The sequence below is a fragment of the Pleurodeles waltl genome, chromosome 9, assembly GCF_031143425.1.
Source record: "Pleurodeles waltl isolate 20211129_DDA chromosome 9, aPleWal1.hap1.20221129, whole genome shotgun sequence".
NCBI lineage: Eukaryota > Metazoa > Chordata > Amphibia > Caudata > Salamandridae > Pleurodeles > Pleurodeles waltl.
In genome coordinates, this window is record NC_090448.1 from 5,914,026 (window position 1) to 5,941,146 (window position 27,121).

At 49.1% G+C, this 27,121-nt stretch overlaps 1 protein-coding gene across 2 annotated transcripts in view; it reads right to left on the reverse strand.

The window, feature by feature from the left end:
* The window catches only part of STAB1 (stabilin 1), an 829,863-nt gene that overhangs the window by 246,673 nt on the left and 556,069 nt on the right, over nucleotides 1-27,121 (reverse strand). For both annotated transcript variants that reach the window (XM_069206091.1, XM_069206090.1), the window contains exons 48-51: nucleotides 23,993-24,076; nucleotides 13,845-13,991; nucleotides 13,294-13,434; nucleotides 6,865-6,924 (exon numbers count right to left, since the gene is read on the reverse strand). In XM_069206091.1, the coding sequence (XP_069062192.1) occupies nucleotides 6,865-6,924; nucleotides 13,294-13,434; nucleotides 13,845-13,991; nucleotides 23,993-24,076 (432 nt within the window). The remainder of the gene's footprint in view (nucleotides 1-6,864; nucleotides 6,925-13,293; nucleotides 13,435-13,844; nucleotides 13,992-23,992; nucleotides 24,077-27,121) is intronic.

Below are 27,121 nucleotides of genomic sequence, written 5' to 3' on the forward strand. Positions count from 1 at the left end.
GAGGACTCCCTGAAAAACCCAGGAGATGGGATGTCTTACTTTCATTTCTGTTTTTTGCCTACAAGGAAGTGCCACAAAAGGGAGTAGCATTCTCTTCATTTGAACTTTTGTTTGGATATCCTGTCAGGGGACCACTAAGACCTGAAAGGGAAGGCTGGGAAAACCTCTCAAAGATCCCAAGCAAGACTCTGTGCACTTTGTACTTTGCCTATGTTCATGGATGGCAGAGTACATGGAGAAAGCAAGCCAAAATCTTCAGGCCAGCCTGTCAACATCAGGACAGTGCACACTCTACAGGTGACAAAAATGCAAAAACCCTGTCTTTATGCAAGAGCAGAATTCATGCATTGTGTTTATATGCAGTATGTTAACCTTTTGCATTGCAGAGTTTAACCTTGAAAAGCACTATTAATGATGTTTGCAATAACTGTTCATTTGCAAAGTATTGCTGCAGGCTTACTGAGTGTGTTAGGGTGTGGTCCCTTTCTAGGACCTTCTAGAAGCTTACCCTGTAGCATGACTGGGTGTAGTTTGGGGCTGGGCTTGACTCTATATAAGGGAGCCAGCCCAGCTCCACGTGCTCACTTTTCAGAGGTCCTGATGCAGAGCAGCAGCAACTTCCTGAGCTCCTGTTCCGGAGGCCTACCTTGATATTCAAGGCCTGCCCTCATTATATTGGTGATCCTTGAGCAGGGCGGTAAGGCGGAGGTCGGGCTGGCCCCCGACCCCCGTTCTCAAAGACATTAGAGTTTTGGGCCTAGTTGTGAAACTCTCTGTGTGCGTGAGTGTGTTTTCATGGCATTCAGATAGGCAACAGTGTGCGCGATCATTTCAAGGTATTTGCATCTTCTTCTTCGAATCGGCAGAGTGCGCGATTCATTTCTAACATGTAAACCTTGGAATTCAGATTGGCAACAGTGTGCGCGATCATTTCATGACATTTGCATTTTCTTGGTTTACCACTGATGTGGACACTAGTGACAGCTTGCCTGTCAAAAACATAATTTACAAACAGACTGTCAGGGAAAGCATACAACCTGAAGTCAAAAAGATGTTGCATTTGGGTGTCATTGAACCCTTAGAGAGTCCCTGGGCTAGCCTAGTAGTTTTAGTCCCCAAACCTTACTCAAAAGGAGATAATAAGGAGATGAGGTGTGTTTGTATTACAGGAACTTAAATTCTGTAACAAAAATGGATGCACACACAATCCCAAGAGCTGATGAGCTAATTGACAGACTAGGGGCAGCCACATATCTGAGTACCTTTGATTTAACATCAGGGTACTGGCAGACTGTCCTGACCCCAGGAGCAAAAGAGAGGTTAGCATTCTCCACTCCTAGTGGGCATTATCAGTTCACTGTTATGCCCTTTGGAGTAAAGAATGCACCTGCCACTTTCCAAAGGTTTGTGAACTAAGTCCTTGCTTGGCGGGAATCCTTTAGTGCAGTTTACCTCAATGATATAGCTTTCTATAGCTCCACCTGGCAGGATCACCTGATCTAGCTAGGAAGGTTTTGGGGGCTCTGCAAACGTCAGGCCTCATTATGAAGGGCAGTAAGTGCCAGATAGGGCAGGGTAAAGTTGTTTACTTGGGCCACCTGGTTGGTGGAGGCCAAGTTCAACCTCTCCAACCAAGATTCAGACCATACTGGCTTGGGAATCTCCCGCAAACCAGACACATGTCAGGGCAATCCTTGGCTTGACTGGGTATTATAGGGAATTAGTTAAAGATGATGGCACCATAGTTGCCCCCTCACAGAGTTAACGTCCAAGAAAATGCCCAAAAAGGTTAACTTGATAGCAAGTTGTCAAAAGGCCTTGGACTCTCTGCAGAATGCAATGTGCTCTCCTCCAGACCTACAAACTTCAGATTACTCCAGGCAGTTCATTGTCCAAACAGTTGTCTCTCAACTGGGGGTAGGAGTGGTCCTAGCCCAGAAAAATGATGATGGATATAACCAGCCTGTTGCTTTTATAAGCAGAAGACTACTCCCTAGGGAAGACAAATGGAGTGCCATAGAGAGGGAAGACTTTGCAGTGGTTTAGGCACTGAAGAAGCTGAGGCCATACCTGTTTGGCTCTCACTTTATAGTTCAGACTGACCACAGCCCTCTCAGGTGGCTACAACAAACGAAGGGTGAAACCCCCAAACTGCTTAGGTGGTCTGTCAGACTACAGGGGATGGACTTTCAAGTGGAACACAAGCCTGAGACTGCCCTTGCCAATGCAGATGGCCTTTCTAGGTTCCTCCACTTAGATGATGAAGACTCACTAGGTAAAGAGTAGTCTAAACTTGTTTTTGGGGGGGAGGGGGTAGTGTGAGAAAAGGCCTCCTTTGTCATGGTTAGCCCCACTTTTTGCCTGCTATTTGATGTGGTCTCAAAGTTGTTAGTGTAGGCTCCCTGGGCCAGCTTTCTTTCCCCAAAACAGTTGTGATGCATTGACACAATTGGAGACACTTTTAGGTGCCACTATAAGACCCTAGTAAATGGTGCTTAGGTACCCAGGGCATGGGGTACTAAGTGAAGGCCCCTGAGGGCAGAAGCACAGATTGTGCTACCCTCAAGGCAGTGGTTTTCAGACTTTTTCATGCCGTGACCCCCCCCCCCCCCCCCCAAGGTGGAAAACAAAATAACCATCGGGCCACCCTCAGAATTGTTTTTAACAATTACTCCACTAAGTTGGCAATGTTTAAATATGTCTAGACATATTTAAACAATGCAGTTAAGTCCTGTTACCAATTTAAAAATGCAATAAATAGTTTTCTGGTTAAAACAAACCACTGTTATCTGCATAATACATCTTTGTACCAGAGCCTGGCGCCCCCCCTGGGATCACTAGAGGCCCCCCTAGGGTGGCCCGCCCCCAAGTTTGAAGACCCCTGCTCTAGGGCCATGCATCCAGAAGTTCCCAGCACTGCCATTGCTGGCTGAGTGTTCTGAGATGCAATCCTAAAAGAGAAACTTGACATGGCACACAGCCTGTGTGCCCTGTTCACTACACCCTGCCTGCACTATAGTTAAGTCACCACTCTGGCAGGACTTTCGGCCCTAAGGCAGGGTGCACTACATTGTATGTGTGGGCATAAATGCATGAGCAATATGCCCCTACAGTGTCCTTGCCAAACCTGGGACATAGTAAGTGAACGGCCAGCCATTTTAATACATGTGCTGGAAACTGGTCAGTATGAGTTTCAGAGCTACATGATGGCTACTCTGAACCCTGGGTTGTTTGGATTTATCACTCTGAGGTTGATTGATACCAAACAGGTACCAGTACTGAATTTATTACAAAATGTACCCAGGTCTCACCTTAGAGGTGTCCCCTGCAAAAGCTAACTACCCTGGCATGGTTGCTGGCTGGTCACAACCAGCTTGACACCACCAGACAAGATCTGGAACCCTGGGGTGAGAGATCCATCTCTCTGAGTCCCAGAACAAAGCCCTGCCTGGGTGAAAGTGCAAATACCCCCTCTCAGGAATGTGAACTGCCCTGCTAGTAAGCTTCAAAGGGCTTACCACCTTTGAAACTTGACCTCCGAGCCTGCTGCTAGCAGCAGATGGCCACCCTCATTGCAAACCCCCACTTTTGGCAGGAGCAAGGGCAGGAAACCACACAAAGGACAGGCGGAGTGGTCATACCCAGCTTGCACTACCCCTAAGGTGTTGCATACAAAGTGACCCCTCCATTTCATTTTCCTCCGTCTTGCTTTGAAGGAAAATAGCCAGGCAGGTGTAGGGAAGTGACCTCTGCCCACAGCAAGTGGGCACTTAATGGGTGTGACCACCCTAAGAAAGCTGACCCATTGGTCACTCCTAGGTCACTCCTAGGTACGCCCCTAAACACCTACACCTACACCCTACCCCTAACAAGTACAGTATTCAGTGGGCATCCCAAGACCAAGAAATCAGATTCCAAGGACAAAAGAAGACCAGCAGCAAAGAAGAGCCAAGGCTCGGACTATGGATGTTTGCTGCACCAAGAAAAGACAGCCAAACCCTGCCTGCTGCCCCCAGGTCTTGACAATCTCAGTTGAGGGGTTGTTTGGAAGTTGGATGGACTCTACAAACCCCCAGAGGACCTCCACTTTTCAAAAATCACCAAAGATCTCCCTCCAGAGTAAAGATATCACTTTACTGCAACAAGGAACCAAAGAACCAATGAAGGCCACTTCACTGACTGGCTGCTGACCAAGGAACTGGATGCCACAGCCAGACCAAACTCCCCCGATGAACCGTGAGGACATTCCCTGCAAGTGTGCCACGTTTGGTGGCACTACACCCCCAAGTGGCCAAACCATGCAATAGCCCTTGACGCACAACCCTTGGCTAACTTATCTGCACTGCACCCTGCCGCCCTAGTCCCTGTATCGGAAAACCAGCTGTGCTGTAGGGGTCCATAATCCCCTACATTCCAAGGGGACCCACTGGTCTTACTTTTGGGCCCTTCTCTGTGGCGCACCAGCTCCAAGACTTTCAACTGCTGCTCCCACCAAAACTGGAAACCGTCCAAACAAATGCTTAGCACATCTCCTGGATTAGCCTAACTGCTTGCCCACACTAGCACACAAATAGAGCACAAGGTGATCTATTTTTGTCTCTGGATACCAAGGTGAGTTTGCTATGGCTCTCTGCACAGTCTACATCATTTGTGTACACTATTTAGAGAGCCAGCCAGTGTTGGATATAGCTCTCGTATCTTGTAGGTGAGTACTTCTTTACCTGATGACCTAGTCTGGTGTCAATGGTGGATCCATTACACAACGAAAGGGAGCGTGATCAGAAAACAAGAACCAGAGGTAAGGAAGTTCATGGGGCAGTAATGGTGGAGTGGAAGAAGGTCCAGGCCCAAGGGCTTGGAGTGATACCGCTAATAGGGACAGTCATGGTGCCTTGGAGGAAAGCCTAGCAGCAATGACAGGAAGTGGTACAGCTCCTAGTACCAGTCATGGTGCATCGGAGGAAAGCCTACCAGCAAGCACAGGAAGTGACACAGCTCATAGGGCCAGTCATGGTACATCGGAGGAAAGTCTATCAGCAATGACAGGAAGTGATACAGCTCACAGGGCCTGTCATGGTATATCGGAGGAAAGTCTAGCAGCAACAACTGGAAGTGATACAGCTCACAGGGCCAGTCATGTTGCATCCGAGGAAAGCCTAGCAGCAATGACAGGAAGCGATACAGCTCATAGGGCCAGTCATAGTGCATCTTAGGAAAACATAGCAGCAATGACAGGAAGTGATACAGCTCATAGGGTCAGTTATGGTGCATCAGAGGAAAGCCTAACAGCAATGACAGAAAGTGGTACAGTTCCTAGAGCCAGCTATGATGCATCAGAGGAAAGCCCAGCAGCAAGCACAGGAAGTGATACAGCTCATAGGGGCAGTTATGGTACATTGAAGGAAGCCTAGCAGCAATGGCAGGAAGTGATGCAGCTCACAAGACCAGACCTATTGCATCAGAGAAAAGCCTAGCAGCAATGACAGGAAGGGATACAGCTCATAGGGCCAGTCATGGTGCATCGGGGGAAAGCCTAGCAACAATGACAGGAAGTGATACAGCTCATAGGGCCAGTCACGGTGCATTGGAGGAAAGCCTAGCAGCAATGACAGGAAGTGATACAGCTCATAGGGCCAGTCAAGGTGCATCGGGGGAAAGCCTGGCAGCAGTGACAGGAAGTGATACAGCTCATAGAACCAGTCACGGTGCATCGGAGGAAAGCCTATCAGCAAAGACAGGAAGTGATACAGCTCATAGGGCCAGTCACCGTGCATCGGAGGAAAGCCCATCAGCAATGACAGGAAGTGATACAGCTCATAGGGCCAGTCACAGTGTATCGTAGGAAAGCCTAGCAGCAATAACAGGGTATGATACAGCTCATAGGGCCAGTCACAGTGCATCAGAGGAAAGCCTAGCAGCAATGACAGGAAGTGATAAAGCTCATAGGGCCAGTCATGGAGCATCAGAGGAAAGTCTAGCAGCAATGACAGGAATTGATACAGCTCAATGGGGCCAGTCACGGTGCATTGGGGGAAAGCCTAGCAGCAATGACAGGACATGATACAGCTCATAGGGCCAGTCACGGTGCATCGGGGGAAAGCCTAGCAGCAATGACAGGAAGTGATACAGCTCATAGAGCCAGTCACGGTACATCAGAGGAAAGCCTAGCAGCAATGACAGGACATGATACAGCTCATAGGGCCAGTCACGATGCATAGGGGGAAAGCCTAGCAGCAATGACAGGAAGCGATACAGCCGAAAGGGCCAGTCATGGTGCATCGGAGGAAAGCCTAGCAGCAATGACAGGAAGTGATACAGCTGAAAGGGCCAGTCATGGTGCATCGGAGGAAAGCATAGCAGCAATGACAGGAAGCGATACAGCTGAAAGGGCCAGTCATGGTGCATCGGAGGAAAGCCTAGCAGCAATGACAGGAAGTGATATAGCTGAAAGGGCCAGTCATGGTGCATCGGAGGAAAGCATAGCAGCAATGACAGGACATGATACAGCTCATAGGGCCAGTCACGGTTCATCGGGGGAAAGCCTAGCAGTAATGACAGGAAGGGATACAGCTCACAGGGCCAGTCATGATACACCGGAGGAAAGCCTAGCAGGAATGACAGGAAGTGATACAGCTCATAGGGCCAGTCATGGTGCATTGAAGTAAGACCTAGCAGCAATGACAGGAAGTGATACAGCTCGTAGGGCCAGTCATGGTGCATCAGGGGAAAGCCTAGCAGTAATGACAGGAAGTGATACAGCTCGTAGGGCCAGTCATGGTGCATCAGGGGAAAGCCTAGCAGTAATGACAGGAAGTGATACAGCTGAAAGGGTCAGTCATCGAAACAGCTGAAATTGATGATTACCTGCAGGAGCCTGCTGAAAATGCTGAACCCATAGTTCCTTGCAGCTTCAGTTATGTTTTTCTGTTGAAATATAAATTGAGACAGGTTTACAAACATTACATCATCATCTTTTATTCTTTGGCCCATAAATGATCTTACGGTTTCCTGTACGGAGTGGAGGATGGAAGAACAACCCTTTATTCGCTTTAGGAGGCAGTGTGCATGTCTGCAGCGTGCACAGAACTGTCCAGGGCTTCTAACCACTACAGCTGAGTTACAACTAGGAAGTTGTGCAAAGAGCAGACATCAGTGCTTGAGGTGATCAGCTCCAGCTGGTAACTACTTTGGTGAAGCCAGGAGCTGCCTAGCCTGTTCTTGCAGGGCACAGTGTACCCACCAGTACACGGTGTGCACTGTTCATGCTGTGCCCAGCAATAGATAAGTGTGGTTCTGTCATCCCAGAGCGCCTGACAACATTGTGAGTAATCACAGCACTACAGGGGTCTCCGTACAGCCAAGTATCTCATACCTGGGCCCGGGGAGGTAGCAGTGCTCTGATGATGGAGGCAGGGGAGAGGCAGCAGCGCTCTGATAATGGAGGCAAAGGAGAGGCAGCAGTGCCCTGATGATGGAGGCAGGGGAGAGCAGCAGTGCTCTGATGATGGAGGCAAGGGAGAGGTAGCAGTGCTTTGATAACGAAGGCAAGGGAGAGGCAGCAGTGCCCTGATGATGGAGGCAGGGGAGAGGCAGCAGTGCCCTGATGATGGAGGCAGGGGAGAGGCAGCAGCGCTCTAATAATGGAGGCAGGGGAGAGGCCGCAGTGCCTTGATGATGGAGGCAGGGGAGAGGCAACAGTGCTCTGATGATGGAGGCAAGGGAGAGGTGGCAGTGCTCTGATAACGATGGCAAGGGAGAGGCAGCAATGCCCTGATGATGGAGGCAGGGGAGAGGGAGCAGTGCTCTGATAATGGAGGCAAAGGAGAGGCAGCAGTGCCCTCATGATGGAGGCAGGGGAGAGGCAGCAGTGCCCTGATGATGGAGGCAGGGGAGAGGCAGCAGTTCCCTGATGATGGAGGCAGGGGAGAGGGAGCAGTGCTCTGATAATGGAGGCAAAGGAGAGGCAGCAGTGCCCTGATGATGGAGGCAGGGGAGAGGCAGCAGTGCCCTGATGATGGAGGCAGGGGAGAGGCAGCAGTGCCCTGATGATGGAGGCAGGGGAGAGGCAACAGTGCCCTGATGATGGGGGCAAGGGAGAGGCAGCAGTGCCCTGATGATGGAGGCAGGGGAGAGGCAGCAGTGCCCTGATGATGGAGGCAGGGAAGAGGCAGCAGTGCTGTGATGATGGAGGCAAGGGAGAGGTAGCAGTGCTCTGATAACGAAGGCAAGGGAGAGGCAGCAATGCCCTGATGATGGAGGCAGGGGAGAGGCAGCAATGCCCTGATGATGGAGGCAATGGAGAGGTAGCAGGGCTTTGATGATGGAGGCAAGGGAGAGGCAGCAGTGCCCTGATGATGGAGGCAGGGGAGAGGCAGCAGTGCCCTGATGTTGGAGGCAGGGGAGAGGCAGCAGTGCCCTGATGATGGAGGCAGGGGAGAGGCAGCAGTGCCCTGATGATGGAGGCAAGGGAGAGGGAGCAATGCTGAGATGATGGAGGCAAGGGAGAGGCAGCAGTGCTGTGATGATGGAGGCAGGGAAGAGGTAGCAGTGCCCTGATGCTGGAGGCAAGGGAGAGGCAGCAGTGTCCTGATGATGGAGGCAAGGGAGAGGTAGCAGTGCTGTGATGATGGAGGCAAGGGAGAGGTAGCAGTGCCCTGGTGATGGAGGCAAGGGAGAGGCAGCAGTGCTGTGAAGATGGAGGAAAGGGAGAGGTAGCAGTGCCCTGATGATGGAGGCAAAGGAGAGGTAGCAGTGCCCTGATGATGGAGGAAAGGGAGAGGCAGCAGTGACCTGATGATGGAGGCAAGAGATAGGCAGTAGTGCCCTGATGATGGAGGCAAGGGAGATGTAGCAGTGCTGTGATGATGGAGGCAAGGGAGAGGCAGCAGTGCTGTGATGATGGAGGCAAGGGAGAGGTAGAAGCGCCTTGATGATGGAGGCAAGGGAGAGGTAGCAGTGCCCTGATGATGGAGGCAAGGGAGAGGCAGCAGTGCCCTGATGATGGAGGCAAGGGAGAGGCAGCAGTGCCCTGATGATGGAGGCAAGGGAGAGGCAGCACTGAACCGATGATGGAGGCAAGGGAGAGGCAGCAGTGCCCCGATGATGGAGGCAAGGGAGAGGTAGCAGTGCTCTGATGATGGAGGCCTGTGGAGAAAGCAGTGATGAGATGATGGAGGCCTGGGAGTGCTAGCAATGCTCTGATGAAGGGGGCAAGGGGGAGGTAGCAGTGCTCTGATGATGGAGGCCTGTCGAGGAAGCAGTGCTCTGATAAGGGAGGCCTGTGGAGGAAGCAGTGCTCTGATGTTGGAGGCCTGTGGAGGAAGCAGTACTCGGATGATGGAGGCCTGGGAGTGGTAGCAGTGCTCTGATGATGAAGGACTGAGGAAGAAGCAGTGCTGTGATGGGGGAGGCAGGGGAGAGGTAGCAGTGCCCTGAAGATGGAGGCAGGGGAGAGGTAGCAGTGATCTGATGATGGAGGCAGGGGATAGGTAGCAGTGCTCTGATAAGGGAGGCCTGTGGAGGAAGCAGTGCTCTGATGCTGGAGGCCTGTGGAGGAAACAGTACTCGGAGGATGGAGGACTTGGAGTGGTAGAAGTGCTCTGATGATGGAGGACTGGGGAGGAAGCAGTGCTCTGATGGGGAGGCAAGGGAGTGGTAGCAGTGTCCTGATGATGGAGTCCTGTGGAGGAAGCAGTGCTCTGATAAGGGAGACCCAAGAAGGTAGCAGTGCCCTGATGATGGAGGCAGGGGAGAGGTAGCAGTGCTGTGATGATGGAGGCAAGGGAGAGGTAGCAATCCCCTGATGATGGAGGCAAGGGAGAGGGAGCAGTGCCCTGATGAGGGAGGCCTGGGGGAGGTAGCAGTGTGTAGGAAATGAAAATGGAGAGGTTAACAGTAGAGTAGGTGAAACAGGATAAGATTTATTCGCAAGGCAGGAGTCTCCGGTTACAGGTAGGAGATGTTATGAAGGTGGCAGAAAAGCCCCACCGGGAGCAGCGTCCTTGCTGCTCAACCCATGTATTCCAACTGACACTCACTCGGAACCACACACACAGCAGCATTCTACCACCTCACAGTCACACTGGCTGAGCAGCAGGGGACATATATATCCAGGGAGAAAATACATGGCATAGAAACGAGGATACCACACAGTGCTGATGATGGAGGCCTGGGGAGGAAGCAGTGCCCCTGATGGGGGAGGCAAGGGAGAGGTAGCACTGCCCTGATGATGGAGGCAGAGGAGAGGTAGAAGTTTTCTGATGATGGAGGACTGGGGAGGAAGCAGTGCGCTGGATGATGGAGGCCCGAGGAGGTCGCTGTGCTCTGATGATGGAGGCCTTTGGAGAAAGCAGTGCTCTGATAAGGGAGACCTGAGGAGGAAGCAGTGCGCTGATGATGGAGGCCTGGGGAGGAAGCAGTGCGCTGATGATGGAGGCCTGGGTAGGAAGCAATGCTAACGGACGACTGGGGAGGAAGCATTGCGCTGTTGATGGAGGCCTGAGGAGGTAGCAGTGCTCTGATGATGGAGGCCAAGGGAGGAAGTAGTGCTCTAATGATTAAAGACTGGGGAGAAAGCAGTGCTCTGATGATGGAGACAGGGGAGGTAGCAGGGCTCTGATGATGGAGGCCTGGGTAGGAAGCAGTGCTAACGGACGACTGGGGAGGAAGCATTGCGCTGTTGATGGAGGCCTGAGGAGGTAGCAGTGCTCTGATGATGGAGGCCAAGGGAGGAAGTAGTGCTCTAATGATTAAAGACTGGGGAGAAAGCAGTGCTCTGATGATGGAGACAGGGGAGGTAGCAGTGCTCTGATGATGGAGGACTGGGGAGAAAGCATTGCGCTAATGATGGAAACCTGAGGGACGAAGCAGTGCTCTGATGAGGGACACCAGAGGAGGAAGCAGGACTCTGATGAGGGAGGCCAGGGGGAGGTAGCATGCTCGGATGAGGAAGACATGGGCAAGAGAGAAGAGGTCTGATGAGGGGTGTCTGAGAGAGGTAGCAGTGCTCTGATGTTGAAGGCATGTGGGAGATAGCAGTGCTCTAATGAGAATGGCCTTCGGGAGGTAGCAGTGCTCTAATGAGTGTGGCCTGGGGGAGGTAGCAGTGCTTCGATGATGGAGGCCTGAGGTAGGAGGCAGTGCTCTGATGATGACCGCCTGAGAAGGAAGCAGTGCTCTGGTGATGGACGCCAGGGGAGGAAGCAGGACTCTGATGAGGGAGGCCACGGGGAGGTAGCAGAGCTCTGATGAGGGAGGCCACAGGGAGAGAGCAGAACTATGATGAGGTGTGACTGGGAGAGGTAGCAGTGCACTGATGATGGAGGTATGTGGAAGGCAGCAGTGCTTAGAAGATGGAGCCGTGAAGGAGGCAATAGTGCTCCGATGATGGAGGCATGAGGTAGGTAGTAGTGCTATAATGAGGGTGTCCTATGGAGGTAGCGGTGATCTGATGAGGGGCGTCTGGGGGGGGTAACAGTGCTCTTATGAGGAAGGCCTGGGGTAGAGAGAAGAGCTCTGATGAAGGGTGTCTGGGGGAGGCAGCATTAGAGAAGAGCTCTAATGATGGAGGCCAGAGGAGGTAAAAGAGCTTTGATGAGAAAGGCCTATAGGGAGGGAACGGAGCCCTTAAAAAGGAGGCCTGGGGGAGGTAGAAGTGTTCTGCATGAGTGTGGTGCAGCTATGTAAGTGTGGTGCAGCTGCAGGAGTGCAATGCAGCTGCATGAATGTGGTACAGCTGCATGGCTGTGATGTAGCTGTATGAGTGTGGAGCAGCTGCGTGGCTGTGATGCAGCTGTATGAGTGTGGAGCAGCTGTATGAGTGTGGAACAGCTTTATGAGTGTGGAACAGTTGATTGGCTGTGATGCAGCTGTATGAGTGTGGCGCATTTGCTTGGCTGTGATGCAGCTTTATGAGTGTGGAGCATTTGCTTGGCTGTGATGCAGCTTTATGAGTGTGGAGCATTTGCTTGGCTGTGATGCAGCTGAATGAGTGGAGCAGTTGCATGGCTGTGATGCAGCTGTATGAGTGTGAAGCATCTGTATGAGTGTGGAACAGTTGATTGGCTGTGATGCAGCTGTATGGGTGTGGAGCATTTGCTTGGCTGTGATGCAGCTGCATGAATGTGGAGCAGCTGCATGGCTGTGATGCGGCTGTATGAGTGTGGAGCAGTTGCGCGGCTGTGATGCAGCTGTATGAGTGTGGAACAGCTGTCTGAGTATGGAACAGTTGATTTGCTGTGATGCAGCTGCATGAGTGTGGAGAAGCTGCATGGCTGTGATGCAGCTGTATGAGTGCGGAGCAGTTGCTTGGCTATGATGCAGCTCTATGAGTGTGAAGTAGTTGCATGAATGTGGTGCAGCTGGATATTTGTGGCACGGCTCCATGAGTAAGGCGCAGCTCCAAGACGGTGGTGCAGCTGCATGGATGTGGTGAAACTATAGGAGTGTGGAGCAGTTGCATGGATGTGCATGGTTGCATGGCTGTGGAGCAATTGCATGGCTTCAGAGCAGTTGCATGGCCATGCATGGTTGCTTGGCTTTGGAGGAGTTGCATGGCTTTGGAGGAGTTGCATGGCTTCAGAGCAGTTGCATGGCCATGCATGGTTGCTTGGCTTTGGAGGAGTTGCATGGATGTGGTGAAGCTGGAGGGTTGTGGCGCAGCTTCATGAGTAAGGTGCTGCCCCAAGACGGTGGTGCAGCTGCATGGCTGTGGTGAAGCTATAGGAGGGTGGAGCAGTTGCATGGATGTGCATGGTTGCATGGCTGTGGAGCAAATGCATGGCTTCAGAGCAGTTGCATGGCCATGCATGGTTGCTTGGCTTTGGAGGAGTTCCATGGCTGTGGAGCAATTGCATGGCTTCAGAGCAGTTGCATGGCCATGCATGGTTGCTTGGCTTTGGAGGAGTTGCATGGCTTTGGAGGAGTTGCATGGCTTCAGAGCAGTTGCATGGCCATGCATGGTTGCTTGGCTTTGGAGGAGTTGCATGGATGTGGTGCAGCTGGACGGTTTGGCGCAGCTCCATGAGTAAGGTGCTGCCCCAAGACGGTGGTGCAGCTGCATGGCTGTGGTGAAGCTCCAGTGATTCACTGAAGGTGCTACATGGGTGTTAAGAACATCAAACATGATATGTTGCAGAAACCCACAGGGCAGTGATACTGCACCTATTCAAAGATAAGCCACCATCTCTGGACTTGTAACATGTCACTGTAAGGAGCAGCGTCACATGTGATTCAGAAGCGGGCTGCTTTACTGCAGCATTCCCGCCATGACCCCTGTTACAGGGTATCACATACCTCAGCGAACTGTAGAGGGGTGCTCTGCGCCTCGAGGTTGTATGGCAGCAGCATCCGGTCAATGAAATGGATAACCCCATTTTTGGCGATGAGGTCACTTTTGATGATTTTTGCTTCATTGTTCAGATACACTTCGCCACCCTGAGTGTAAAACAGCACATAAGAGACTTACAAATAGAAAACAAGCATGGGCAATGCTACTGAGCCTGGCGTATAAACCAAAGTGCCTCTTAATTCAAGAATAGGTTTAGGCACTCAAAACGTCATCATACCTGCACTATAACATTCTTCCTTGCCCTCATTCACCCAATCATTCATCCACTGATTCATTCTTTCATCCACCTACATACACACCTACATTAAAACACACACAAACCCCACATCACGTATGCACATATTCATACACGTGGTATTTCTAGAGCATGAACCTAGCTAGAACAGAGTGAAAAGCAAGGATCCAACCAATTAGTAACAGGAGAGATGATACATGATTTGAATGAAAGGAATATTTAAAGCTGTGACTATTTCTAGTAAAACTTCAGCATTGTTACCTCATTGGTAGAGACTGCAATTCTGCCCCCCATCAGGGAGGTGATGGAGGTCTGGGACTGGAGGTCACTGAGCAGCATCTGGTGACATCCCACTGCGTGGTACAGAAGCAGGTCCCTGGCCAGGCTCTGGGCAGCCCACTCCTTCATCTGAGAGAGGACAAAGGTCAAAGTCAGTGCAGAGGCCATTTTATTTCAGGTTCCTTTGTGTGACACTTCATAGGAGCTTGCAGTGATCACAAGGCCTTAGCACCTGTGCTGGGCTCGCAGGGACCACAAGGTGTTCGCACCTGTGCTGAGCTTGCAGTGACCATAAGTACTTAGCACCTGTGCTGAGCTCGCAGGGACCACAAGGTGCTCGCACCTGGGCTGAGCTTGCATTAACTACAAGGACCGAGCACCTGTGCTGAGCTTGCAGTGACCACAGGGCCTTAGCACCTGTGCTGGGCTCGCAGGGACCACAAGGTGCTCGCACCTGGGCTGAGCTTGCATTAACTACAAGGACCGAGCACCTGTGCTGAGCTTGCAGTGACCATAAGTACTTAGCACCTGTGCTGAGCTCGCAGTGACCACAAGGACTGAGCACCTGTGCTGAGCTTGCAGTGACCATAAGTACTTAGCACCTGTGCTGAGCTCGCAGTGACCACAAGGTCCTAGCACCTGGGCTGAGCTTGCATTAACTACAAGGACCGAGCACCTGTGCTGAGCTCGCAGTGACCATAAGTACTTAGCACCTGTGCTGAGCTCGCAGTGACCACAAGGTCCTAGCACCTGGGCTGAGCTTGCATTAACTACAAGGACCGAGCACCTGTGCTGAGCTTGCAGTGACCATAAGTACTTAGCACCTGTGCTGAGCTCGCAGTGACCACAAGGATCGAGCACCTGTGTTGAGCTTGCAGTGACCATAAGTACTTAGCACCTGTGCTGAGCTCGCAGTGACCACAAGGTCCTAGCACCTGGGCTGAGCTTGCATTAACTACAAGGACCGAGCACCTGTGCTGAGCTCGCAGTGACCATAAGTACTTAGCACCTGTGCTGAGCTCGCAGTGACCACAAGGTCCTAGCACCTGGGCTGAGCTTGCATTAACTACAAAGACCGAGCACCTGTGCTGCGCCTGCATTGACCACAAGGACTGAGCACCTGTGCTGACCTTGCAGTGACCATAAGTACTTAGCACCTGTGCTGAGCTCGCAGTGGCCACAAGGACCAGGCACCTTGGCTGAGCACGCAGTGACCACAAGGCCCAAGTATGTTTCCATTACTTGATTTTATATAGAAGTAGAAGCATCGCTAAGCCTTGAAGAAGTTCACTGTTGTGGATGAAATGCATTGGCTGAAGCTGTAACAATCAAAACATAAATGATGAAAATACAAAAGCAAATATAGAAACATAGAAAATTGGACAATTGAATTGGACTTTTGTTTCATTTATTATTTTTTCATTTTTGGGTGTACCTCTATATTATGTAATTTTATTGATAGCTGCCAATGCGCAAACCTACTGTGCAATCATTTTAATCCATAGAAGCCCAAATGTGTTCACACCCTGTTCAAGTAGGGACACTCACTATACTCAGGGTAAGTGAGTGACACAGCTAAGATAACACCTGCTCACTCCCTTGGTAGCTTGGCACAAGCAGCCACGCTTCGGTTAGAGGCACTGTCTAAGATATTTGTGTGCACACACACACACCCATCCATCCACACACCCACCCACACCGAGTAACGTAGTAAAAACACTACAAAAGGATTCTCCAAAGTTTAGAAAAACAAGACCAAAACGACAAACATTCAACATACACAAGTCAAGATATCACTTTTTAAAAATTTAAGCAATCCATAGAAATCAAAGGATGTGTCTCTTTAGCATAAAGGACCTGGGATGCGTCAAAAAGACAAAGACGATGTGGGCCAAAGAGGAGGTGAGGCACAGGAAAAGCAAAGCGATGCGTCGGTTCCTTATTGTGCAGGGGAGGTAATGCCTCAATTGTTTCCTAGCAATAAAGGCAGGGTTTCAATTTCCAGATACATGGTCTCTGTTCGCTGCATTGATTCTCCAGCTGCGGGGCAGGCACTAAGACAGGCGCTGCGTTGATTCTTCTGGCACGTAGTTGCACATGTTTTCTTCTTCAGATCACCAGCTTACACTTCCAAGGGCATAAAGACTGGCACTGGCACTACTTGACAAGTCAGGACTCTGAGCAGAAGAGCCCAGACACGGGCAGATGAAGTCCTTGATGTCCCTGAGACTTCTTAATAGGAGGCAAGCTCAGAACCTTTGGAAGCAGGATGTAGAAAAGCCAAGTCTAGTCCATTCACTCCTAGGACAGAAGGAGCAGGCCATCAACAGAAGCAACAGGCAGAGGGGCAGTCCCTCCTACAGCATCCAGCTCTTCTTCCCGGAAGACTTTCTTCAGTCCAGAAGGATTCTAACTACGTGGTGTCAGATGTCCAGTATTTATACTCCTTTCTGTCTTTGAAGTAGGCAAACTTCAAAGAGAAGTCTTTGAAGTGCACAAGACCCTACCTTTCCTTGGCCCCATAGACACTCTAGGGAGTTGGAGACTGCATTGCGTGAGGACAGGCACAGCTCTATTCAGGTGCTAGTGTCTCTAGCTCAGGAAGACCCATCAGCCTGGTGATGGGCCATCAGGATATGCAGGGCACAGCTCAGCTCCCTTTGTATGACTGACTAGAGTGAACTCACAAACAGCACAACTGTTATCCTGACCAAGACGTGTATTCCATGAGCAGAGGTAAACAATGGTTAAGCAAGAAAAATGCCCACTTTCTAAAAGTAGCATTTTCAAACTTACAGTTCAAAAACCAACTTCAAGAAAAGATGTATTTTTAAATTGTGAGTTCAGAGACCCCAAACTCCAAATCGCCATCTGCTCCCAATAGGGAAACTACATTTCCAAGATATTTCAAGGCAATCCTTATGTTAAGCTATTGGAGAGATAGGCCTTGCAATAGTGAAAACTTATTTTAGCAGTATTTCACTATCAGGACATGTAAAACACATCCCAGAAACATGTTCTACCTTTTATATACACTACACCCTGCCCATGCGGCTGCCTTGGGTCTACTTAAGGGGTGACATACATGCAGTAAAAAGGAGGGTTTAGATCTGGCAAGTGCAATGGTCGACATGGCAGTTTAAAACTGCACACACAGACACTGCAGTGGCAGGTCTGGGACATGTTTACAGGACTACTCCTGTGGGTGGCACAACCAGTGCTGCAGGCCCACTAGTAGCTTTTGATTTACAGGCCCTGAGCACAAACTGTGCACTGTACTAGGGACTTACTAGTAAATCAAATATGCCAACCATGGAGAAACCAATCACCAATACAATTTACATGGGGAACACTTGCACTTTAGCACTGGTCAGCTGTGGTAAAGTGCCCAGGAGTACAGAAGCCAGCAAAAAACTCAAACCAGCTCAGGATCAAAAAGATGAGGTCAGAAGCAAAACGACAAGGGAAACCATGCCAAGAGCTGACAGGTCTTAAAGACGGGCAGCAAGAAATCTGAGGTTTGATAGAGTATCCAGCAGAAATAACGTTACCGGAGGAATGTAACTTATTCTGCTGATCAATACTTCCAACTGCAGATTCCTCACCTTTTGAGTCGATCCCAAAGCTGTGACCTTAAAGGAACTGATTCTGAGGAGTAGAGTTTACACCAGGATGCCTTGACGCGGACCGGAGGATCAATTACTAGTGGCTGATGAGAGTATAGATGGATGCCCCTAGAGCTGCTTGGAAGATGTCCACAAAGGGAATACTCTGAGCAGCATTCGCTCTAGTTGAAAGAACCTGAAGGGCCTCAGGAGGGTCCTTTTTGACCAAAACATAGCGCAGTTTGAAGCAAAGAATAAGGTTCACTTCTGCAATAAATCCTAGCCTATTTGGCCGACCGACGGGAGACCACTCAATCTTCAGCACACAAATGGCAGGACCAAATCCATGCCCAGCATTCTTAGGCCCTGCAAGTGACATCAGTCTCACGGCTAAGCACCGGTCACAGAAAGACCGCCCTGTTTCTGATCAACTGCTATCGTAACATGCAGAAAACTATGAAACTGCATGCAACAGAGGATCTTTGTAACAGTCCAGAGTTGATACTTTTGAAATACACTTCACATGAAGTTCTTTTGACAGGGGATTATAACATAAAGGACATGGGAACCAATGGTGAAGCTGTCCGAAACTCCAAGGCACATGACAAAATGAACACCCTCCAGTGCACCTACAAGCTTGTTACAGCAGAACAAGTATTTAAGGCCACCGCAGCCAAATCACAGCTTCCCCTGACATTCAGGGACATCGTAATAACAAACTACATGTTTCTGTCTGAAACTTTAGCTAATCATCTTATGAACTTTGAGATATGTGACAGGAGAGAAATTAATCACAAACCCGGATGCTGACCATGAACATGGGCGCACATGCAGCAGAGAAGCACCAGACTATGGGATCCTCCATGCGTATAGAAGTATCAAAGCTAATCAAGAGGCTGAAATGGAGGACCAGTGACCCAGTGGGTTCTCAAGGTCACAACAGACCCTAAAAGTCTGTTGAATTATCTGGATTCTGGGTGGGACAGACTTCTCAGCTCATGGACACTCTGCAAGCATCTCAGGCCCACACAGTCCCTACAGAAACATAAAGCAGCAGAACACAAGCCTGCATAACACCACCAATGTAAATTCATAAAAAGTGCTTAGAAGGGCTTGGCGTGACCACAAATTCCATCACACAATAAAACTGCAAGGCATCTTAGCGAAACACGCAAGGCGCATAGAAAGGTGATTTGGAAATTGAAGAACGCCAAGGAAAACAATGAATGGTTGAAGGTCCATGAAATTCTACAGGAAAGAGGTCAACCCCACTTCTGGAACTATATTAAAAAATTAAAATCATCATACTGCAGCAGAGAACACGCTGTTCTGGAAGGAGCCTGGGTGACATCTGTAGCAGCGCTGTACACATGCAATTTAACTGCCCCAGCAGTCCTGGAAAATGTGGAAAGGACCATCCCACTGACCCAGAATCAGTCAGATTTCACAAACCCGTTTCAGGTTGGCAAACTAATTAAGGAAATGAAAAACGATGGGGCGCCAGGACCAAAAGGCTCCCCATTGGAACTTTTAAATGCACAACAGATGACTGGGCAGGCTGCTTACGCCTCTTTACAGTCAGGCTTTTCTCACCTCTCGAATCCCTGAGGCCTGGTGGGCTCGATTCTGTGACCAATCTTTAAAAGAGGTGATCCAACAAAGCCATCCAACTACTGATTTGATACCTCAGTTGGATCTAGAGTTGGAAGCCTGTGTACGGTCAGGAGCTACAGGATTGGGTACAGGGCAATAACATACTCCCTTTGTTTTAAACAGGCTTTCGGGCAGTGGCATCAACCACTGACAATATTACATCTCTTGCCGGGTTGAGCCAACAAGCAGCCCAAAGGAAGCAGCCTCCTCTCTTCTGCTGTTTTATCAGCTATAGAGACACTTTTAATAAAGTCAATCGATCAATGTTATGGAGAAAACTAAGCATGCGGGGTATCTCCCCCACCCTCCTACAGGCAATAGTTTCTCTCTAATCAAAAACATGGGTCAGTGTTAAAACCGGGCCTCATACCGTTACTCCTAGAATCCCTTTCCAGGGACGTCTGACACAAGGCTGCGTACTTGCCCTGTGCTTTTAAATTTATTCACGGCAGATAGTAGAAGAGCCTTAGCAAACAGCAGTCTAGTGCACCCAAGACTTGGCCACACAGCTCTACACTTACTACAATCAATCAATCAGTCATTTCTTGAGCGTGCTACTCACCCACAGGGTCTCACGGCGCTGTGGGGTCATCAGTGTTCAGTCGAAGAGCCAGGTCCTGAGGTCCTGCCTGAATTGAGGCAGTGATGGCGACTGTCCGAGGTAGAGCGGTAAGGTGTTCCAACATTTTGCCGCAAGGTAATTGAACGATTTTCCTCCAGCCAAGGACTTCTTTATGTGGGGTATGGTGGTGAGCAACTGCTGGGAGGACCAGAGAGGTCTGGCTGGGGAGTACCAGGTGATGCGGTGGTTGAGGTAGCTGGTTCCATGGTTGTGGAGAGCCTTGTAAGCGTGTAGGAGGAGCTTGAAGTTGATCCTCTTTTCGACGGTGAGCCAGTGGAGATCGCTCAGGTGTTCTGTGATGTGTTCTTTGCGGGGATGTTCAAGATGAGTCTGGTGGAGGCGTAATGAATTTGTTGTAGCTTGCTCAGGTTCTTCTTGGTGGTTCCAGCATAGAAGGCGTTGCCGTAGTCAAGTATGCTTGTGATCAGGGCGTGTGTCACATGTTTGCGGCAGTCGCTTGGGAACCAGCTGAAGATCTTCTGTAGGAGTCAGAGGGTCAGAGGGTGTCGGAACAGGTGGAGACCGAGGACACTGTTGTAATGGACCATACAAAAAAGGGTCAGCAGTGTGCATTAAACAGACTCCACACCTACAATGAATTGATCTCTCTCAAGATCAACCAAGATAAGACCAAGGTCATAATATTTGCGCACAACTAAAAAAATAAATTATAGGAAAAAATATTATCAAAACAACACAGAAATACAACTACCTGAGGGTTTGGTACACTTGAACATCAAAGCCCAGAGCACACGAAGCGTCATCAAAAAAGAAAGCAGCGGCAATAACTTACGGGCTCGGAAGCCTACACAAACAGCTGAAAAGTGCCTCTGTAGCTCCAATCCTGAAAGTTATAAAGGTCTGTGTCTTGCCGGCGCTTCACTATGGGCACCAGCCATTCCCTGAGACTGTGCAACTACTTCAGCTACCCAGATACTTGCCAAGATCTGGAATTTGTCTGGAATTTGGCCAGATAAGCCAACGACTAGTCTGTGTATCAGATATTCTGAAATATTACATTTGCGTTCTAAGAGCAACAGCAAATTCACTGAAAGCCTGCCTGAAATAAACTTTCGAGAGGCCTGGAAACCCCTGGCAATGATAGGTGCAGAAGGCAATTTAATTCCTTTAAATAGAAGTAGCAGCCTTAGCACTTGACTCCATTAATTTTCCATCATGAAATAGGGTAATCAATAAACAGGTGTGTCTTATCATTCCACCAAGATGTTGCCTCTCTGCGGGACTCAGACATCTTATGCTCATTGAACTCGTCCTATGTGGTGGGAAGACCCCAGCCCTACCTCTCAGAGGCTATTAATCCTCTTTTACATAAAGACCCCATGTGCTGCACCTGCAGCCATATCCGTAGCAGAGTTCAATCTGGCCTGGTCCCAGCTGGGAGAGAGGGGCTTGAGGACTACTGAGTTCAGCAAGGAATTTTGGCTCCTTTGTTGAAGCCAGTTTTTTTGCTGAAGGGGGCCCGCACCTGCAAGGAGGCCTCCCCGATCTGTTCTGTACAAACAGATGTAAGATCTCTGGCATGATGTGCCTCATCAAGCTTCCACACCCTCTGTCTCCTGCAGAAGATTTTCAAATGGATTCCCCCAGACAATCACCCACGCACTCATCACCAGCAAACTGGACTGCGGCAACGCACTCTATGCCGGCATCACCAAGAAACTGCAATCAGGACTAGAAAGAGTCCAGAATGCAGCAACCAGACTCATCATGGACATCCCCGACACAGCCGCATCTCCTCCCACCTCAGAGACCTACACCGGTTCCCAGTCAACAAGTGCATCACATACAAACTACTGATCCACACCTACAAGGCACTGCACAACATGGGACCGGCATACCTCAGCCATCGTCTCGCCTCCTACATACCTAATAGATGTCTGTTTTTCCCAGCTTGCTCTCGCAGCGTTTCCAAGACCTGGAAAAGCACAGCAGGAGGAAGATCCCTCTCCTATCTCGCAGCCCGGACATGGAACACGCTTCCCCACATGCTCAGGCAGACGCATCACTGAAGCAGTTCAGGAATGACCTCAAACCTGGCTCTTCGACTGAGCAGCACACCCACATACAGCGCCTTGAAACCCTACGGGTGATTAGCCGCGCTTTACAAATCCTTGATTGATTGATTGAAATATGCCAGTGAACTCAGAGCTCTTCTCGCTCGTGATCTACAGAAGCGAAGCTAATTAAGTAAACTCAAAAGCTTGTTACAGGCTGTACGATCTCCACATAGCTTTTTTCACAATGCAGTGATTGGCTTAAAAAACTGGAGGTATATCACCCTAAGGTCTCCCAGAGGGAACGGACAATACAGCGCTCTTTTAAACTGTTCTGCACAAATACTAGTGCACTCTATGCTGCAGCGCATGGTTAAGGTTTGAGTATTATTCTTGTATGTACTTCAAGATCCATAATGCACTTTATTATTGTATATTACCGTTTTGTTTAACATCCGATCCGGCACCGGCAATATCATTGTTATTGCTTTTAATCTTTTGCAATGGTTTTAAGTAATCATACATTATTATCAATGAATACAAATACAAGGTAGTGTCTGTGGGCAGGTAAAAATGGACGATGACTCTGGGCATCCTAAGGATCCAGGGATGCCAACTCATCTTGATTCAGCAACATCATCCTGAACATGCCCTGCGGTATGCATAGGCCCAGGTGGCGAAGGTTGCGGATGGGTCTCAGACAGCATCCTTTTTGGGAACCAGGAATTAAGGGGAGTAACATTCAGTGCCCCTTTCTTCCAGAGGTGCCCCCTCTGCCCAGTGTGGTCTCCTGAAATGCTTTCTAGATGGGCACAGCATTTGCAACTGATAAAACTATCAGGGCCACATCTAATGAGCAATTGTGAAAGTTGTGTATGCATGTGTGCTTGCGCATGTAAGCGTCTGTATGTAACTATCAGAAACATTTCATCCATCTTCTGTCAATGAATAGATATAAATGAATGAATGTGCAATGTTCTTGTGACTTTGACCGTCCCTGTAACACAATAAACTGTTGAGTGTGGCTGGAATTAGATTAGCACCTCACGAAGGATGAGGAAAGTAGACAAAACGTTAACAGTGGGCAGCAGATCATATTGTCAAATGTTCTAAACACTCCATCCAGTTCTTTCTGAAAGACAATGTTACTGAGCCAAGATGTTGAGCACGCCAGCGACACAGAGATTCATAGTCCATGCGCTAAACACGCTGGAGCACAGTTATGGGCTGCACAGCGCAAGCGCAGACTGTCTGCACTTGCGCTGTGCTGCACATAACTGGGCTGCAGCACACACTGGGTGAGCTCCACTCCGCTGGCGGGGCTAGCAGAGTTTTTTGGACAACTCCGTGCTCCAAGTGGAGCGCACAGTTCCACAAACTCCGTTAGCTCAGCCAGCGGAGCGGAGCTCCCCGCACGCCCCTAGCACCAGGGCCCTTCTGGTTTTTCATGTTCAATATTTTGACTACCCTATTTGTTTACTTGTAAATAAATACCTATTCCTTCTTCAGATGTACCTCTCTGACCAGATACTTGTTAGTCTTGACTTTGAAGAGTCAGGTGTACAGAGGAAAGAGCTTGGTTTTCCATTCAGGGTGCAGTAGGAGATGAGTGCCTGGGGTCCAGTGGTAAGCGGCAGGATGTTGCTAATATCCACTCACTAGTGCACGACCTGGAGAACAGGTCTCATGGACTAACTTCAAAGTTTAATGTCACTCGAACTGAAGATTTTCAAATGAATACATACATAACAATTCATCTTTGTTCTATCTACATCAAATCAGTGATGTAGCATTAACCATAGATCTTTTGGTAAAGCCAATCTCTACAAGCTTGCAGGTAAGGAAAGCCAATTGTAAGAGAAGAGGAGATTAAAAAGCACTCAGAGTCCATCAGTCCTCTCTTCTTGCCTTTGGATGGGTTGGAGATGTTCCTGGGAAGGGCTCTGTTGCACTGCAGTGGTGCCATTGGTGGACATGGTAGCACCTCCCCCTGCTGCCCATGATGATGCTGCTAACACACTCCACTCTGCTGCAGTACTTCAGACAACAGACAAGACCCTTACCGTTGTACACCCCCCCCCTACAGTACTTCAGACAACAGACAACAGAGAAGACCCTTACCGTTGTACACCCCCCCTACAGTACTTCAGACAACAGACAACAGAGAAGACCCTTACCGTTGTACACCCCCCCCCTACAGTACTTCAGACAACAGACAACAGAGAACACCCTTACCGTTGTAACGTTCCATGCCAAGTTTTCATGTGGGACAAAGACAGTGTAAGGTCCTTCCCCCGTCAAATCTTTTATTTTGTTTGCCTGAAAAGGGAAATATTGTCATGAGATGGAATGGTTTAGAATTGAGAGGGGAGACAATGGCATGTAAAGACAGGAGTCACAGGCAGCCTGGCACCCATCAGTTCAGGGGTGAGGAGCACAGAAGGGAAGGTGTCTCCCACAGAACTGCCTCAGAACACAGAACTTATGCCAAGCGGTGAGTTGAGCTGTGCATGGAGGAAAGGTTGAAAACAGATTTACCAGTGCATCATTTCAGCACCTTGCAATAATTCAGCTGACCGGACATCAAAAAAGCAGGTGGCCATTTGTGGAGAGGATATATTGGACAAGGTACCAGAGTCACTTAACCTTGGCTCTGTCATTTGGCTCTTTCACTTTCATATTTTGCACAAACAGGTTGACAAGACGTGATGGTAGAGGTCAATGCCACCTGCAGAGGAAGATGTTATGATAACCCTGGTTTCCTTTGTACCAATACCCCCCTTAGAGAGCCTCATGGTGCCCCTTATCTATGGTGGAATGGGAACGGGACAACCAAAGCACAACTGAGTAGAAAAGGAGTGATGACAATGGCTTGGTAGAAAGATTGAAATCTGAGCTACATCGACGTAGAATCAGAAATCAATCCACCACCACTTCAATTAAGTTTTCCCTGGTGAAAGTAGGACACCAAAAAGGCATACTAAGAAAATGAGCTCCAGGTTGAGCCAGGCGTCTAATGGAGTTTTGAAAAGTTAGAAGGCCAGTTTTGCAACAAAACCTTCTCTCTGTGGGTTCATCTAGCAAATGTGATCTTGGCCTCTGCTAACTTTATTCAATAGTTGTGAGGCCACATGGATTTATTTATTTATTGTATTGTGGATATAGGTAAAACAAGGACCTTTGTTCTGGTGGGCAGAGGGGTGCTTGGTAGAGCTCACAGAATTACAATTCAAGAAGATGACAGCTGTACACACAGCATTTGCATAAGCAAATACAGACCGTTCCATGGTCACAGAGGGAGTAGCAGCAGCAGAATCATACAATTATGTCCATAGTTCATGCAGAGATTGTTTCTATATACAGGCACATATGATAAGTCAAAGAGGGTAGGAGAAGAGGAGGTGGATGGAGAAGAGAAGGGCCTTAAGTTATTTGAAGATGGAGAGTGAAGGGGCTGGTCTTAGGTGGAGGTCAACAGGTTGGAGGCAAAGCCAGACAAGGGCATCATGGAGCTGAGTGAATAGAGAGACCATAATGAGTAAAGCTGATAGATCAGAAAGATTGCTCAAGCCGGTTTTAGGACAGGCACAGTGTCCCATTGTCACACTGTTACTCACTTCATTATTCTGTAAGCCTTAAATGCTCAACCTCGTTACCCTCTGACAGTCAAAGAACAAATAAGTGATTCTTGCAATTTAGTGGTCTGTGCGCTAGACCCAGCAGTAACAGCCAATGCTTGATACCCCAAAACTCTTAGGATCAGTAGGACTGGCCTGGCATAACTATCTGCTACCTCCACATTCATAACCTTTTCAGACCACCAAATCCAGGGCGACTGCATACCTAAACATCTCCTACCACTGCCACCATCGCAATCATCACTGCATCAAGGCCTTCTGGTACCATCACTCCCTCCTTAACTCTTGGGTACCAATGGGAGCACCTTTAGTGACCATGCATCTCCATAACTCTCTGGTACCAATGAGACCACCATCACTGACCCTGCATCTTAACATCATGGTACCAATGGGAGCACCATCACTGATCCTGCATCTTCATATCTTCGTAGTACCCATGAGAGCACCATCGCTGACTCTGTAGCTTCATAGTACCAATGAGAGCACCATCACTGACCCTGCATATTCATAACAACATGGTACCAATGAGAGCACCATCAGTGACCCAGCATCTTCATAACTTCATGTTACCAATTAGAGCACCATCACTGACCCTGCATCTTCATACATTCATGGTACCAATGAGAGCACCATCACTGACCATGCATCTCCATAACTCTCTGGTACCAATGAGAGAACCATCAGTGACCCTGCATCTTTATAACTCTCTGGTACCAATGAGACAACCATCACTGACCCTGAAGCTTCATACCATTGTGGTACCCATGACAGCATCATTACTGACCCTACATTTTCATAACTCTTTATTACCAGTGAGACCACAATCACTGACCTGCAGCTTAATAACTCTCTATTACCAATGAGAGCACCATCACTGACCCTACATCTTCATACCATTCTGACCCTGCATTTTCATAACTCCCTGGTACCAATGAGACCACCATAACTGACCTGTATCTTCATAACTCTCTGGTACCAATGAGAGCACCATCAGTGACCCTGCATCTTCATAACTCTCTGGTACCAATGAGGGCACCGTCAATGACCCTGCATCTTCATAACCTCATGGTACCAATGAGAGCACCATTAGTGACCCTGCATCTACATAACTCTCTGGTACCAATGAGAGCACCATCACTGACTCTCCATCTTCATAACTTCATGGTACAAATGAGACCACCATCACTGACTCTGCATCTTCATAACTTCATGGTACAAATGAGAGCACCATCACTGACCCTGCATCTTAACATCATGGTACCAATGAGAGCATCATCCCTGACCCTGCATCTTAACATCATGGTACCAATGAGAGCACCATCCCTGACCCTGCATCTTCATAACTCTCTGGTACCAATGAGAGCACCATCAATGACCCTGAATCTTCATAACCTCATGGTACCAATGAGAGCACCATCACTGACCCTGCATCTACATAACCTCATGGTACCAATGAGAGCACCATCACTGACCCTGCATCTTAACATCCTGGTACCAATGAGAGCACCATCACTGACCCTGCATCTTCATAACTCTCTGGTACCAATGAGAGCACCATCAATGACCCTGAATCTTCATAACCTCATGGTACCAATGAGAGCACCATCACTGACCCTGCATCTACATAACCTCATGGTACCAATGAGACCACCATCACTGACCCTGAATCTTAACATCATGGTACCAATGAGAGCACCATCAATGACCCTGAATCTTCATAACCTCA